Source organism: Passer domesticus, chromosome Z, assembly GCF_036417665.1.
Source record: "Passer domesticus isolate bPasDom1 chromosome Z, bPasDom1.hap1, whole genome shotgun sequence".
In the NCBI taxonomy this organism is placed as follows: domain Eukaryota; kingdom Metazoa; phylum Chordata; class Aves; order Passeriformes; family Passeridae; genus Passer; species Passer domesticus.
Genome location: NC_087512.1, coordinates 69,624,847 through 69,641,628, shown reverse-complemented (window position 1 = coordinate 69,641,628; position 16,782 = coordinate 69,624,847). Strand labels below are relative to the sequence as shown.

Below are 16,782 nucleotides of genomic sequence, written 5' to 3'. Positions count from 1 at the left end.
ACATAAAAATCTTGTTAGTGCCTATAATAATGGATTAATTTGTCTTAAAATAGTGTGCCTTAGTATTATACACATGGATTCTATGAGATAGACAAGAACCTGCTAACCAAGTATGCTGTCCTTCCATTTATATTTTGCAAAGACACGGACACTGTTTAACATTTGTAAAACTGAACAAATTTGTGTCTGAAAACTTGTAATATCCAGATGTAGAATTTAGTTACCTGGATTGTTTGCCTGGTAAAAGCAGTGTGTGGTGGGGTGTGTGTGTGTGTGTTTGTGTAGGGGTGTGTGTGTGCCTGTATCCAAACCAGCAGACAATCTCAGGGAGTTTTCTGTTTGCTTTAAAGCCTTGTTGATTAATACTGTGAGAAGCAAACACTGCTGCCATTCCCACATGTATTTTTGTCAACTGTTCTCTGTGCAAGAACAGCTGACAGCACCTGCCCTCCTGATTCTGTTTTGGTATTGCTTTTTGTTTTGTTTCATTTTGTTATTTCTCATTCTGCCTTTAGAAATGCAATATGTGCTATTTTTTTTCCTTTTAATTATCCCTTGGGTGATTTGCAGACCATTTTATCTAGACACCTCGCTTGCAATCATTAACTGCTGAGGAGCAAGGTGAGTGAAGAGCAGCACAGCATCCAGACTGATAATCCTACCTGGTGCAATTCTCTGTGATGTCATTCCAGGACTGAGGATGTAAGTGATTCTGAAAAGATGCAGTTTAAGGCAGACAGGCCTACCTGCTGTGTTCCTCTTTACACAGCTAACCATGGCAAGAAGAATTAATTAGTGGGCAGGGGTTCTTGTTTGGGGATCAAGAAAGGAAGATAGAGAAGGAAGAAGCAGCAGGGCGAGGAGGAAGAGTCATCGGCAAGGAAACTCAGGTGAAGAAAAGCTGGGAGTCATTAATGCTATATTTCTGTACAGGTGTGGTGAATGTTGATCATAGCTGTATCTTTGAGCATCTCTACAAAAACATGATCATGCCTCAAGTCAAATGATCCCTTGGGTTTGGGAGGAGTTTCACATCCATATATTATCAATTAATTTCTCCTTGGGTTGTAGAAACAGGAAGAAGTGCAACCCCTTAAAGGAATGGTGTCTAATCTCCGATGTGTTGAAATACTTTTGCCTGAAATTCCTCCTTTTTGTTCAGCATAAGCAAATAAAAAAGGTAAAATAAAGCATTTATAGCATGTCTTTTGGAAACCCATTACAAAATCTTCACTTTATAAGGAGGCCGTTCTTGAACACTACCTGACAAATCTTGCCGTGTTTTCCTTCAGGCATTAAATGCTGGTTTTTGGCTGGCTGTTCTCATCATGTTGGAGTAAAGGGAGCTGTGTGTCCCATTATATAAACAAAAGCTGTGTTAAATTGAGTAGTTCTGAATGAATATAAATTGCAACCAGGAAATGTGGTGGGATGACTCACACGGCTGGAGCACTGCACTGGATGGCTCAAGCTCTTCAGAAGAGACAGGAAAGGGAGAAGAGGTGGGGGGGTGGCCCTTTATATTAGGGAGGCTTTTCATGCCATGGGTATCGAAACTAATGAAGCTGACGATGAAGCTGAATACCTGTGGGTAAGAATTAAGGGGAGGGCCCACAAGGCTGATATCCTGCAGGGAGTCTGATGTCGTCCACTCAAGCAGGAGGAAGAGGTGGACAACATATTGTATAAGATGGAAAATGTTTCAGGATCACCAGCCCTTGTTCTTGTAGGTAACTTCAACCTACCAGACATCTGCTGGGAACTTAATACAGCAGAACAGAGACAGTCCAGGAAGTTCTTAGAGGGTGGAGGATAACTTTTGTTGCAGCTGGTGAGTGAGCCCACCAGGGAAGGGGCTATGTTAGATTTGCTGTTTTCAAATAGAGACGGGCTGGTGGGAGATGTAGTGGTTGGAAGCTGCTTGGGGCAGAGTGATCATGAAATTATAGAGTTCTGTATATTTGGTGAAATGAGGAGGAACATCAATAAAACTTCTACATTAGACTTCTGAGGAGAGACTTTGGCCTATTCAGGAGACTTAGAGAGTTCCTTGGGAAGCAGCTTTTAAAAACAAAGGAGTCCAGGAAAGGTGGGTGTGCTTCAAAGAGCAAGAGAGATACTGGGGCACAGGAACAGACTGTCCTTGGGTGCCTTAAGATAGTGGATGAGGTAAATGCACAGCCTGGATGGGCAACGAGGTTTTGAAGGAACTTAGGAATAAAAAGGACGTATCGTCTTTGGAAGGAGGGTCAGGTCCCTCAGGAAGTATTTAAGGAGGTTGCTAGAGCATGTAGGAAAAAAATTAAAGAGGCCAAACTCAATTTGAACTTAATTTGGTAACTTTTGTAAAGGATAATAAAAAATGTTTTTACAAATATATTAATGGCAAAAGGGAGGGTAAGACCAACCTTTGTTCTCTACTGGATGCAAGAGGGAACTGAGTAACTGCAGATGAGGAGAAGGTGGAAGGGCTTAATGCCTTCTTTGCCTCAGTCTTTAGTGGGAAGATGGCTTGTCCCCAGGACAGCTCTCCTCCTGAGCTGGTAGATGGTGCCGGGGAACAGAATGGTCCCCCTGTGATTCAGGAGGAGGCAGTCAGAGAACTGCTGAGCCACTGGATGTTCATAAATCCATGGGCCCAGATGGGATCCATCCCAGGGTGATGAAGGAGCTGGCAGATGAGCTTGCGAAGCCACTCTCCATCATTAACCAACAGTCTTGGTTCACTGGTGAGGTTCCAGATGACTGGAAGGTGGCCAATGTGACCCCCATTCACAAAAAGGGTGGGAAGGAGGATCCTGGTAATTACAGGCCAGTTAGCCTGACCTCAGTACCAGGTAAGGCAATGGAGCAATTTATACTGAGTGTCATCACGCAGCACTTACAAGGTGGCCAGGGTATCAGACCCAGCCAGCATGGGTTTAGGAGGGGTTGGTCATGTTTGACCAACCTGATCTCCTTTTATGACCAGGTAAAGCACCTGGTGGATGCAGGAAAGGCTGTGGTTGTTGTCTATCTGGACTTCAGCCTTTGGCCTTTGACATCATCTCCCACAGCACACTCCTGGAAAAGCTGCAGCCCAGTCTTGGACAAGAGCACTTTTCTGGGTTAGGAACTGGCTGGATAGCCAGGCCCAGAGTGGTGGTGAACAGTGCTGCTTCCAGCTGGGGCCAGTCACCAGAGGTGTCCCTCAGGGGTCTGTGCTGGGGCCAGTTCTGTTCAATATTTTTCTTGGTGACATGGATGAGAGGATTGAGTCTTTCATTAGTACATTTGCAGACAACATTAAGCTGGCATCGTGTGTCGTCCTGTTGGACAGTAGGAGCGCTCTGCAGACAGATCTGGAATGGTTGGATGGATGGGCAGAGTCCAATAAGGTGGTGTTTAATAAGTCCAAGTGCTGAGTCCTGCATTTTGGCCACAACAACCCCCTGCAGGTTACAGACTGGGGACAGTGTGGCTGGACATTGCCCAGGTGGAAAAGGACCTGCGGGTACTGGTTGACGGCTGGCTGAACATGAGCCAGCAGTGTGCCCAGGGGGCCAAGAAGGCCAAGGGCATCCTGGCCTGGATCAGGAATAGTGTGGCCAGCAGGAGCAGGGAGGTCATCCTTCCCCTGTACTCGGCACTGGTGAGGCTGCACCTTGAGTGCTGTGTCCAGTTCTGGGCCCCTCAGTTTGGGAAGGACCTTGAGACACTTGAGGGCATCCGGAGGAGAGCAACAAGGCTGGTGAGGGGCTTGGAACACAAGCCCTGTGAGGAACGACTGAGGGAGCTGGGGTTGTTTAGCCTGGAGAAAAGGAGACTCGGATGACCTTATCACTCTACAGTTTCTGAAAAGTGGTAGTCAGGTGGGGATTGGTCTGTTTTACCAGGCAGCAACTGACAGAACGAAAGGACAGACTCTTAAGCTGTGTCATAGGAAATATAGGTTGGATAATAGGAAAAAGTTTTTTATGGAAAGAGTGGTAAGTACTGGAATGGTCTGCCCGGGGAGGTGGTGGAGTCACTATCCCGGGATGTGTTTAAAAAAAGCCTGCATGTGGCACTTGGTGCCATGGTCTAGTTGAGGTATAGGGCATGGGTTGGACTCAATGATTTCAGCGATCTTGATGGTCTCTTTCAATCTAGTGATTCTGTGATTTCAGAATGACTAGTTCTAATCACTATAGGCTGAGGGAGAATAGTGATTTACATGTTGGGTTCTTTTTCCCCCTAAGTGAAAATATATGTGCATGATGTCTCCTTGGGTTGAACCAAGATCTTCCAGAATGCTGTTTTTATTTCCATATAGCACTGCTAGTCAGACATACAATCTCAAACACTCCCTTTATTTATTCTGTGTGTCACAAAAAAAACTCTTCAACCAACAAAATACATCTTCAAAGAGTATTTAAACATTTTAGATTGATTGGGATTTCCATAGCCAGTCGTGTAAATATACTGTATCCATAGTTATAGTCTTTCTCCCTAGCTGGATTTTTGATTTTTCATTTTATAGCCATTTAGCACAGACTTCCGCTTTATATCACTAGTGTCCTTTGTTCCCACAATCCTGTTTATGGCACCCCCATAAAACTTGACAGCTTTGAAGGCTTTTGAAAAGCTTATGCATGATCTTACGTGTGTGCATGAATGCACAGGTGTTGTGTGCTCATGACTTGAAACTGATCCTGTCTCTAGAGAGTTACTGAGCACGTGCATAGGATTTAACATGATGGAGTCAAAAGCCTGCCCTCTCCAATCTCTGCTGTACAAGATATGAAGGTCTAGTAGCATATGGAAGGAAGGACCCTTTTTGAAAAGATAGCTGGATTTTTTGGGGTTTTTTTATGTCTTCTGGAATGGTGGTGTTCTATAGCAGTTTCCTGTGTGCCTGTGGGCAGCCAGACACAAATGTTATCTTTGCCAAGGTAGACCACAGTGGGGAAAAGACAAAGCAGTTGAGGAGAAGCTGTTGACAACAGGGAAAAAAAATTTTAGTGCCCTTGACCTGTCAAACCAGCCAAGCCTGCCAGTATCTCTGTGGCCTCAAGCCTACCTTATTGTTTGTACTTTCTGGAGTATGCTATTGAAAATCCTAGAATTTTGTCTTTAAATAGAACACTTGATGAAAAGCAGGTGGGCTTTACATGTCTGGTCTAGTAAATAAATACAATGTGAACTTAGCCTCCTGATAGTCATTGTAAACCCTCTTGCCATTTTATGTCTCATCTGGACAAAAAGATAAAGATGCATTAGAAAAAGAATGTTAAGAGATGAGAGTCCTTCTCAGGCTCACACTGAGCACTTGAAAAGCCATCTGCCATTATAAACACATCCTGGGTAATATTACTGGCATAACCGGCACTCCAGATCAGAACAGCAGTGCAAGATAGGTGCTATCCTGAAATTTGTAAATAGGTTTTCCTGTACATCATCTGTGGATCATTCCTCTCCTGGTTCATCCTCGTAAACAATCCTAAGAGGTCGCCTGCAGGACTTTGATTTCAGTCATATAGTAACAGAAAAAACATGTAAAAGTGGTGACATTTTTCTTGAGTTGGTGAGATTCTTGGTCCCCAAACTGACCATTTGTCTTCTTGCCCAATTAGTGTTACACCTGTCTGTTTCATCCTGCTTCTGAGCTGAAATTATATAAACATAATAAATAGCTATGATTTTGCTAGGAGAGCATGCCAGTTTTTTCAAGTTAACTTGGGTTAAGATGTGGGCATTGAATAGCAGCTTCTTTTCAGCCTGCCACTGATTTTGGTTTTCACTGTCTATTTTATTCTGGTTGCATGTTTCATGTGCTGTATGGTTATAGCTTGGTTGATGTTTAACAAAAAGAAAATTATCAGTATAAACATCACGGAAAATATTATGGTTGTAAAATTAAACCACTACAGTGGAGAAGGATACATAACCATGTTTTTAATCATTCATCACTTCCTAGCAGAATTAAGACATTTGTTTATTTCACTGCTGGTATTATAAAAATAGACACTTTCCTTCCTCAGTTTTTGGTGGTGCCTCTTGAACCTGCTGTTGGAGCCAGATGATCACATACTGACACATTTAGAGGTTCCTATTTGTGTATAGGAAACAATTCCTACAAGAAATCAGCTATATCTATTTTTTCTGTTTAATTTCATGCACAATAGGTTTGGAGTTCTTTATGGCCCCTGTTCATATTGTGTGACTACTTCTAATCAAGGTACAGGAATTTGTTCCTAACTCTAATTTCACATTCGGTGTTCTGTCTTCTTTTTGAAATTCTAGTTTTTGAAATCAACTACATAATATGCTCATCTTCCATGTTAAAAAAATAGAAATGGTTTCCCTTATAGCTGAAGAAGCAGCTAAAACCCCACCCTTGTCTGTGATACAAACCTGCAGAAAATACAGCAAAGGCCAGACAGTTGTGCAGATTTTTAAGATTATAAATTTAAAGTAAGTTTAATCTATTTTAAGGTATGATTTATGATTTTTGAACTCTTCTAATAGAACATGGAATGGTTTGGATTGGAAGGGACCTACAAATCATCCAGTTCCACCCCGCTTGTCATGGGCAGGGAACCTCCCACTAGACCAGGTCACTCAGAGCTCCATCCAGCTTGGCTGTCTTCTCGTCTCTCAGTATCATAGTTTGCATTTACTACCTCAGGTATGTATCACTGTTATACCCAGATTGCTGTCTGTACAAATCTTTGCATATTTGGTACTCACCAAAATCAGAGGACGAGAGGCATCTGTTATTAGTCATTAAGACAGTTAGAGCTAGATTACTTACCCTGTCCATTTTTTTTTTAAAGCACGTTATTATCATAAATTACATTTAAGTGTTGACTTAATGTCAAGTTAGCCAGCTTGACTTTATAGCATGCTATGGTGTTGGAATTCTGAAATTTAACATAACTTGCATATCCAGAATTTAGGAATATCACAATAATGATCAGCAAGTTTGTAATTTTCTTGCATAACAGCTCTTCCACTAATGTCTTCTGAACTTTTTCTGACCAGATTTCAGCTTACTTGTATTCACAGGTGCACAAATATTCCTGCATTTTGCATATACTAATCCAGTTAGTTATTTGGAAATGTTTATAAGTATTCTATGTCAGATGAAATGATCAAATAGCAGAAACAGGTAACACAGATAATTGTAATTAATAAAAAAAGAGGCATATACTGCCCTATCACAGGAAACTAGACCAGTAAGTGAATCTCTGGAGCTTGGAACTTCACCCTTGTATACAGGCTAATATGAACCTCAGAAATTGAACATAATGACTTCTGTAGCAGCACTGAGTTATTCCGGCTGGAAGGGATGTAGGGAGGTCTCTGGTCCAATCTCTTGCTTGAAAGAAGGTCAGACGTGAGATTGCGCCAGGTTGTCTTGAGAGTTTCCAAGGCTGGACTGCACAACCTCTCTCTCCAACCTGCTCTGACTCTTGACTTACCTTCAGAGTCTGTTCCTAACATCCATCAGGAATTTCCTGTTCAGTTATCTTTTGCCTCTTGCCCTCCTCTATGGTCTCCTGTGGTAATCCACTTCCATCTTTTCCACCCCTTTCCTATGGGATACTGGAGGATGCAATTAACTGCCCTTGAAGCTATCTGCTTCAGGCTCAAAAAGCCTCAGCCCTGCAGCTGCTGCTTGCAGATTGTCACCAACCATCTCAGTGCTCCTCTCTGAACTTTGTCCAGTTTGTCAGCATCTTGTATAAAGGTCCCACAATTGAACACAGGATTTCTGATAAGGTCTAGTGAGTGCCAAGCAGAGTCTGATAAATCCTGCCCTCAATCTGCTGCTTGTGCTGCCTGCTCTTTTGGCAGCCTGGATACCACCAATCTTCCTTGCTGCAAGAATGCTTCCACCTTATGCTCAGCTCACTGCCCACTAAGCCAAGGTTTAATGAGGAGAAGGTCATTTGTACTTGCACAGAGCTACGATGGCCCCAGGTTTCCAAGCATCAGAAGGTGTTGGTGTCCCTGACCAGGCCTCCTTTGGAAAAGGATTGAGTTGGAAACACAGATGGGTGACAATGCATAAGGGAAAAGAGAGAAAGAGTAAGTCATAAACCTTTGAGATACAGACTGTCACAAAACTGAAGGGAACCAATTCATTAAAGTGTGCAGATACACAAACCTGCCTGCTGATCACAATAGTTTCCACTTAAGATTTGGATAGTCTAAAAGAAAGTTGGGATGCATGTATCCAAGCTGACTAATGTGTATTACTTCCTTTTTCTGACAGATAAATAAGTTGGTGTTTCTGAAGTGTAATGAACAAGGAATATTTCACAGCCACTTTCTCACTAGGGTGTGGCACTAGGTTTGGACTTTTGATGTCTGCTGGAGTTCAAACATTATGTAATATTAAGTAGTTATTTATAGTAAGGATTAATTTTTTTTCTTTTTGTAATAACAGTCCATAGTATTGTGCTCTCGTGCTTGTCCTGCTGCATGGCACCTGGCAGTGACACCTGTAAAACTTGGCAGCTCAGCTGTAGGTATTAGTGCTGCCCTTTTGATTTCAGTGGTCTCTACTCCCCAGGAAAGTTGAACACACGTGAAATGTTTACAGCAACCAAGTCTTACCTGGTCATATACCTGTATGTTTATCTTCATATATCTATCTGTAGCTGGAAGGGATCGTGACAGTCTTGCAGTGATCCATCACTTTCCCCAGTAGCATGTTACTCTATGGTGTCTAATTAGTGCTGAGCAAATTATTTGGGGAATAGTAATTTATCCACCAGATTTAGCTTCTTTACCTGCTCAGGAAACATCTTAGACCAGGACTATGATTTTTGTTCTATTTATTGGTTATTCTACCAACATGAACACTTCTTCCATGCTGTTAAATGTGGATAGATCACTGAATTTTTGTAATGGATTACACGCTATTAGATGGATTTGAATGGCTTGCTTTTAGAGGTCTTGATGTATCTTTCAGGTCATTTCAGCAGGACCAAACATTCTACAACAGTGGGAGATTTCTCAACGTGAGATCTCTGCGGCAAAAGCGGACACATGGCATCAGTGAAAGGATGTTTCTATGCAAGCCTTGCAGGCAAGACATCTCTCAGTGTATCCGGTGCACTCCCACCGTGAGGGAGTCCCGGGGGCCGGGCCTTGTCCCTCCTGAGCCCGGCTGGGCTCGGTCCTGCACCGCAACACGCCCATTTACAACCTCCCCTTCCAACGTGAGCGTAGTTTGAGGTCGGCGAGCCTGGAAAAGTCGAGGAGCATGATTGCTTTTCTGACTCTTAACCCGCTGTTCGACAGCGTGGGGCAACACCGCCGCAGTCCAGGGTCAGCGTCGGAGCTGCTCGGTGGCGCGGTGCCTGCCCCGGCTCGGCTCGGCCCGGCCCACCGGGGCTCCATCAGACCCGCTGCCTCCCGCGGCCCGCCCGGGGCTCCGCGAAGCCTGACGCCTCCCCCGGCCGCCGCTCCGCCTCGGCCCGCGCCGCTGCGCCGGGGCCGGCGCCTGTGCCCGGCCGTGCGGGCCGGGCGGGGCGGGGCGGCAGGTGGCGCGGGTGTCGCTTTGGAAAGGGGCGGGCGGCGGCGCAGGCGGATGCTGCGCTCGCTCCTCCTCCTCCGTCGTCGCCGCAGCCGCCGCCTCCTGCGCCTCCTCGTATCGCGGCGGTGGCGGGCAGGGTCCGGCCGCGGCCCCGCAGCTTCTCGCCGAGGCGGCGCGGCCTCCGCTCCCTCCTTCCCTGCCTCGGTCGCTGCCCAGCCCCGGCGCGATGTCGGGCGGCGCGGCCAGCGCCCCTAAGCCCCTCCCGTCCTCCGGGCCCAAGTCGCTGCGGGAGATGCCGCATCCTCTGGCCACGTCCAGCAGTGAGGAGATGGGGCCGGCGCTCACCCCCAGCCCCGACCTGCTCCTGCCCCGCAGCATCGCCGACAAGGTATGGCCCGGGGGAAGGGATTGCGGCATTTGAGGGGGCCTCTGGTGTTGAAGGAGAGCGGGGACTGTGTATGTGTGTTTCCCTGACACATCCCTTTTCCCGGCTTCGTCTCGTCGTGGGATAAAGCCCTGGGCGCTGCTGACATCCATTGCAAGAGCCCAGAGCGGCTCCAGGGGGAGAAGATATGCGGGGGACCGGCTGGGACACTGGTAGTCGCGCTGTCACGGGAGGGTTGCGAGAGGCAGGATTTTATTTTGTATCTCCTGTGGCTCATGTCTGCAGATAGGTGTAAGTTTTTCAGGCATTGCTGCAGCTCCTTTGCTGTCTCCTTCCTGTAGTGCTCACGCGGAAGGCTTGGAGCTGGCATGGTTTCCTTATCATCAGCTTGTTTGTGGTTGTCCTTTCCAGGCTGAACTCCTGCTCGCTTCTTCCCTGCACTAATACAGATACGGTGTTCTGCAGGAATATCTATGTTTGTTTTCCTTTCCCTAGCTCTGGCATATGTTCACAGGACACTAGCAAACTCTGTGAAGTGCCTTTCTCGTGGTAATAATTCGGTAGTGGTAGTACAGCACTGCCAATACATTAGCTGCTCTTGCAAGGACTTAGTATCCTTGTAGACAAGTCTTCCTGAAATTTTTAATGTAGGATTTCCTGGGAGCAAGAACTGCAAGGGATGACGTGGGTTTAAATGCTGTTCTGGCACAGCTGGTTCGTGCATGCAAGGTATTATTACTGAGTTGCTGGTGTCAAGAAGTGCTTCTTCTGTGGCCGTTGTCCTGGGGAATATGGAGCTGCTTCTGGGTAGGATGGATCCCTTAGGCTCCAAAAGCCTTGAGGCTGTCAGCAGTATCTGGCCCAATACACTCCCATGCTACAGGAGAGTGAGTCAAGGTAGCCTGGCCTCTTCCATATTTCACCATCTGCTCTGTGCAGCTGTGATGTAGGGATTCAGCACTTCTTTCTGCCCATGTAAGGAGTCCTCTTCTTGAACATTTGCCCACTGTTGCTCTTGTGAGAAGCAAGGTTTATCTTCTCTTCAAGAACTTAGGCCTTCATCTAACAAATCAGTCAGTTGATGACTTGCGGAGAAAAGGGGATGTGACTACGGCAGGGGTAGAAATTGTGGAGGCTTTTGTCTGTGATAGATGGTTTAATCATCTAACTGGGTTGCTGTCTGGCAAACCTGTAGCAATAGAAATTGGCAGCTGCCTTCGCAAACCTTGCAGCTGAGAAGCTGCAGCTGTTGGCACGGTCCGTCCACACTGCTGTATAGCTGCTGAGAAGGAGTTATGAGGAGTATCTTGCACCCTATAGTGTCTTTCCTCAGTTGTATTAAAGAACTTCTTTGCTTTTGGAGTGCAAGCAAGCTTCTCTCTGCTTTACTTCTTTGAGGTTTTGAGAAGTGTATCGGTATTCCTGACAACCTGGAGGCAGAAATAACTCTAGCTTTAGGCTGTGATCAGCTAACTTCTCATAAGTGGGAAAGTTCTTGCCCAGTTTTTCTATCAGCAATAGAAAGGAAATCCACCTTCCTGTTCCCTGTATGTAGTACCATTCTGTTGCAGGCGCTTGGCAGCACAGAAATACTCTAACAGGCAGAGCAAAAGTGGCCGTGGTAAGTGATGTTTAGACTTGAGTGCAGTTCTGTGCTTGACCTGGAAATGGTACTAGACTGTGATCCTTGCAGAGTAAAAGCATATCCAGTAGGAAGAGAATATGATTTTTTTCCTTCTAGCTGAATTAGCAGAAAAAGCCATATGTCTTATCCTCTTGATGGATGGAGATCAATAGCTTTGCTCTGTATGGGATGTCCCTTCTTCAGCTTAATATTTCACACACTGGCAAGAAAAAAATGTAGTAACTTCTTTTTCATCTCAGAAAAAAAAAAATTCAATAAACAGGTGTTACTAGCTTTAAGGCAATGCCTGCCCTGAGTATTAAGTAGTCTACAGAGGGAGTAGGGTAAGTGGAAATAAACAGGTAAAACCACTTTTGGGTGGTTAGTATGTCTCAGTCTCAGAATCGTGGAATGGTTTGGGAGCTCAAAGATGATCTAGTCCAACCTCTCTGCTGTGGACAGGGACCTCTCACTACATCAGATTGCTCAGAGCTCCATCCAGCCTGGCCTTGGACACTTCTAGTGTTAATCTTAAAAATCTTAATTTCTGATGGTGGATTATTAATCTTTTGAGAGACTGGTTCATTAATCAACTAATAGTGCTGAGTAACTTCAATAGCTGAGTAAAAAAGGGCAGTCAGCATTCAGTCTGACTTAGGCTTAAAGCTCTGCATTAGTTATTTATTCATACTTGAGTAGGAGCTATTCTAATCTTCTCTCTGGTCTTTTGGGAGAATCTGGTGGAGATTGAAACAGGAGGCTTGGAACAAAATTTCTGCAGTACCAAGGTGTTTTCAGTCAGATTCTGTCCATATTCAGACATGTACTAGGATATCACTTTGGTTAGAGGGCTTGTGAAAATAGCTGTCCCATCACCATGAAGTGGATAATTTGCTTTTTCTGAGTTCCTCATGTTTTCTTTGAGCAAATACTTTCTAATATATGCTGCAAGCTACAAGTACCTAAGACTGAAATCCTCTTAGTGGAGAAAGCAAAGGGAGTAAAGGGAGGTTTTCTGCCAATAAAGTGCTTCAATTTTTATTGCCATTGATGTATAGCATAGAAGTGGCTGAACCTCTGCCATCACTGCTTTGTATTCTTTAAAGCATGTTTTTATTACTTTTTTTTTGATCCATTGAGAAAGAACACTACTTTATCCTGAGTCAGAAAAACCTGGGGGACAGGAACATCTGCCTCTGTGTCTCCTTTTGGATTTTGATTCAAATGTGCAAATAATGTAGTATTTCAGATCCTGTGTAACTTTCTTTAATGTCTCATAAACCTTAGGTTGCTGTTCAAGAACAGTGGCTAATGCTACTAGAGCAGTAGGTAATTGGAAAGGGAAGGAAAATCTTTTGTGCTGTTTACTGAAAATCTTTTGTGCTGTTTACTGAGGCCATCTAACTAGACTAGTCTCGAGTTTTCTGAAGGTTAGGAAGAGGGCTGCAGAACTGTAGTCTCTTTATCCTGACTCGTAATGGACAGTAGTTTTAGAAACCAGGACATCTTGACTTTGACTGCATCTTATCTCTTAAATGAAAAGGACATTTTAGCAAAGTACTTGACTTTTACAATCATGCTGCAGGAGACATGAAACACTTGAGTTGTAGATTCTTGTTTCTAAAGCATTTATATATTTGCCATGTATTTCTGTAAAGATCTTTCTGTTCCCCTGAAATCTAATTGCTTAAAGTACTGTCTTGATGCCTGAGCACCATGAGTGTCTTTGAGTTTATTCTCCCTTCACCCTTGATAGCTTTCAGATAAAGAGACAGCTAAAGTTGAACCTGAGTGCTACCATGTTTCTTGTGTTTTGGTTCTTTTTCCTTTTATTTGGTTGGGGTTTTTTAACATCAGGTGAGAGGAGAAACATGCAGAAGAAAACAGTTCCTCAAGTTGCATGGCAGAGTTAGTTGTAGAATTAGTTGTAAAACTGAGGCCTTGCTGGTTTAGCTTTTGGAACGCATACAAACTAATTGAGATCTTGTTTTTAGAGCAGATCCACTGCTGAGGAGGGCAAGACATGAGGAAGTGTCTGGATTTCTCTCTGCCTTTTCTTTTTTAAAAAAGAAGGAAGTTCTGCTTGCGCATGACTACTTGACTACAGTGCTCAAGTTTGTCACTTTCAGTAGCAGATCTGCTCTATGCACAGAGGACAAGTCCTTTGACAATAAGGAGAAAAGGCAGTATTAATAGGTTACTGAGTTTAGGGCAGAGGTGAGAAGTAGAAGATATTTTGCTTCATGAAGACTTGTATTCAGCCCCTTTGAGGCTGTGCAGATTTAGTAGGCTGCTGGTAAGGTCTGGAAGTGCCAAGCTGTGCAAAGTTAGAAAGGAAGCATTCTGTATGGCTTAGTTCCGCTGTCATCTAGCTGTGGTCCCTCTACAATTGTATACTCTAAGAGTATCTTCCTAACATGGTGGTGTTGGCTATAGTTTCTGTGGCCTGCCTTGAGACTGGCAGCTGTCTGAGCTGTGATGATTCACATCACTGGTTTCTTGCCAAGAACTCCAAAACATTTCATATCCCACCTGTCCTAGGACTCAGGCTTCTTTGTCCTTTTTCAGACATTTCTGACTGCTGTTACTGTACTTGTGGCCAGCTACCTGTAACTTTTTCAGCTTTTATTCTTGGAAGCTCTGCCTACCTTGTTTTTGCCTCAGTTAAGTCTGTACAGCTGATGGGAGCTTCAAGGCTGTTCTACAGGCACTGTATCAAGCAGATACCAGAGCTGATGTGGAATACCAGGCTTGCAGTGAATGCATGCCTTGAATTTGCTACTTCATGGAGATGGACTTTAAAACTCCTACTGCAAACTTCTGGTTACTAACTGAAAACTATTGTTTGCATGCTCCTCTGCTTCCAAGTTACCACCCTGGTGAATTCCTAGACTTCTTATTAGCACCTGATCAAATATACTTGGTGTTTGCTGGAGTGGTGTTACATAGCACTTACTCTAAAAGGGAGTCTGGCACCTCTCCAATTCCAAAAAATATACTGGGAGTTTGAAGCTCTACTTCCAGCCTCCTTGGTTGCTATTTTATAATTATTGCTCTTAACGTTATCCACCTACAGATGAAACCAGTTTGCAGTATAATCTGAAAACTTAAAATATATCTGCATGAGCTTCTACAAACTTCTTCATTCTCTGACTAGATGAGAACTTAGACTGGCACCATGTATTGTTCTTAAAGGAAGCTGGAGGTAAATTCTCAGTTGTGGGAGAGACTTGAAGACTGTAGAAAGTCAAACTGAAGTTGGTGAACTTGGGAAACAGTGTCAGTATGGATAGGTTGATCTCTGCTCCTGTCTACAGGATGCAAAAATGACAGTCACAGGGAAGTTGAGGCTAGAAGTCACTTCTGCATATTGTCTTGTCCAACCTTTTGGCTCATATAGGCCAGGCTGCCCAGGATGCTGTGAAGTTGTTTTTTGAGCAGCTCTCTGGGCATCCTGTTCCTGCGTCCATTCACCCACAAAGTAAACTAACTTTCTCATGTTTAAGTGAAACTTCCAGTATTTCAATTTGCACTAAAAAGGGTTTGTTACTTCCTTCTGTACGTGGTTCCATCAAATATTTATCCTTATTGATAAGATTCCCTGAGCATTATTATCTCTAGGCTGTTTGCCTTCTTTGCCTTGAGGCATGTTGCTGGCTCTTGGTCAATTTTTCCATTGCTGTCTATGGGTTTTTTCTTTCATTCCCCATCCAAACTGCTTTTCAGTCAATCAGCCTCCAGCACACACTGCTGCATGGATTTGCTCCTGGCTGTGCAGGACTTTGCGTTTCCTCATATTGAATCTTTTGAGCTATTCCACAGCCCATTTCTCCAGCCTCTGGAGGTCTTCCTGAATGACAGCACAGACATCTGATCAAGGATTCTATACAGTTGTGTACTCTCAGTACACTTGCTGAGGATGTGCCCTGTTCCATTGTTTAGGTCTTTAATGAAGGTGCTCTTTCTTAACAGTTGCCTTCATGTTTAGAAATGGGAAAGGGTACTTTCATGGTATTTTCCACCTTAGATGCTGTAGTACTGTTGTAAAACTCAGTGGTCTCTATTAAACAACTACAGCAAGTTTCTTGAATAGGCAGTTCATTTCTTTCTTGAACAAGATGAAGGATAGCTAGCAAGTTGGACCAAACACTTGAATCAGCATAACTATTTTAGTACCATTACTTTTTCAATCTCTCCTGGTAAAGCTAAACATAGCTTTTACTGTACAACAGTATTATTACTTTGTGGTTCTTACTTAAACTTAATGGAGGGAGGGTGTATACTTTGAGGTTGAATTCAGCATTGCTCAGTTTTCATAATCTTTTCAACAGGATTGCTTCATGCATAATGAGATAGAGTATTGGGAACATATTCAGAGCATACACAGAGGAACTTGGTTCTTCGGACAGGTTTCAGAAGGATGAGTCTTGGAGTAACTTATCAGCCATGGTGGAAAAAGTTATGCTTGGTGGTGAGGAATCCTCAGAGCTGCCCATGCTGGAGTGCCTTAAACTTACCCAAGTAGCTGAATGCTTTCTGAGCTCATTAATGGATAGGAAGGGATAACCACTTCGATAACGAAGTTCTCTTATTATGGTTGTATGGGGTCCTCCTCCTATTATCGGTGCCTCAGGAAGCATATCCCTGTAATTAATGTTGGGAGGCGCAGAGAATAAAGAACAAAGATTTGCTATTGACATGCCTATCTGGGAGACCTTGGTTCCTAGATTTATGTGGAAACTGTTGTCCTGGTGTCTTCTAGCATAGTGGTGTACTCTTTTTGGTATCTTAAACAGATGGTCTGGCTGTCACATGAGCCAGTCTGCTCCAGACTGAGCTGGAAGACTGCTCCTTGTAAAGTAGGTCAGGAGACAAGGCAGGAAGCTCTTTTGGTGCAGTGGAGTTAGTGCCATTGCAAGAAAATCTACTTGCCACACCTGAAATGCGTATTTGAGATTGTAACTTGCATGTGCTTTCAGTCTATGGAAGACTTCTAATAAGTCAATTAAAAATGGCATTTTGTCTTATGTATTTCTCAGAAATAACTTTGCTGAGGCTTGTGCTCTGTGGACCGTGAGCAAGATCTTAAATGCTGAACTGTACTGACGCTTTAAGTTGTGACTGAGTTGACTGCCTGAGCCTAGATGCTGGTGCAGCTGAAATTTCCAAGATCTTGTGGCTGGGGAAAACTGCTTGCATCATCAGGCTGTAATGGTGAAAAAAGGTCTGAACTCCAACATGGCATGTGTTACTGTGAAGTGA

At 44.0% G+C, this 16,782-nt stretch overlaps 1 protein-coding gene and 1 long non-coding RNA gene across 2 annotated transcripts in view; one reads left to right on the top strand and one right to left on the bottom strand.

Annotated features, from left to right (window-relative positions):
- Positions 1-6,756: 6,756 nt before the first annotated feature.
- On the bottom strand, positions 6,757-8,945 carry LOC135290847 (uncharacterized). Its single transcript, XR_010353653.1, has 2 exons — positions 8,587-8,945; positions 6,757-7,990 (listed from the first exon to the last, which is right to left on the bottom strand). It is a non-coding gene; the product is annotated as an uncharacterized LOC135290847 (long non-coding RNA).
- A 659-nt stretch (positions 8,946-9,604) lies between these two features.
- SNX30 (sorting nexin family member 30) overlaps positions 9,605-16,782 on the top strand; it is a 49,238-nt gene continuing 42,060 nt past the window's right edge. Inside the window, exon 1 of the mRNA XM_064404862.1 lies at positions 9,605-9,899. Within this exon, the coding sequence (XP_064260932.1) occupies positions 9,738-9,899 (162 nt within the window). The 5' untranslated portion in view covers positions 9,605-9,737. The remainder of the gene's footprint in view (positions 9,900-16,782) is intronic.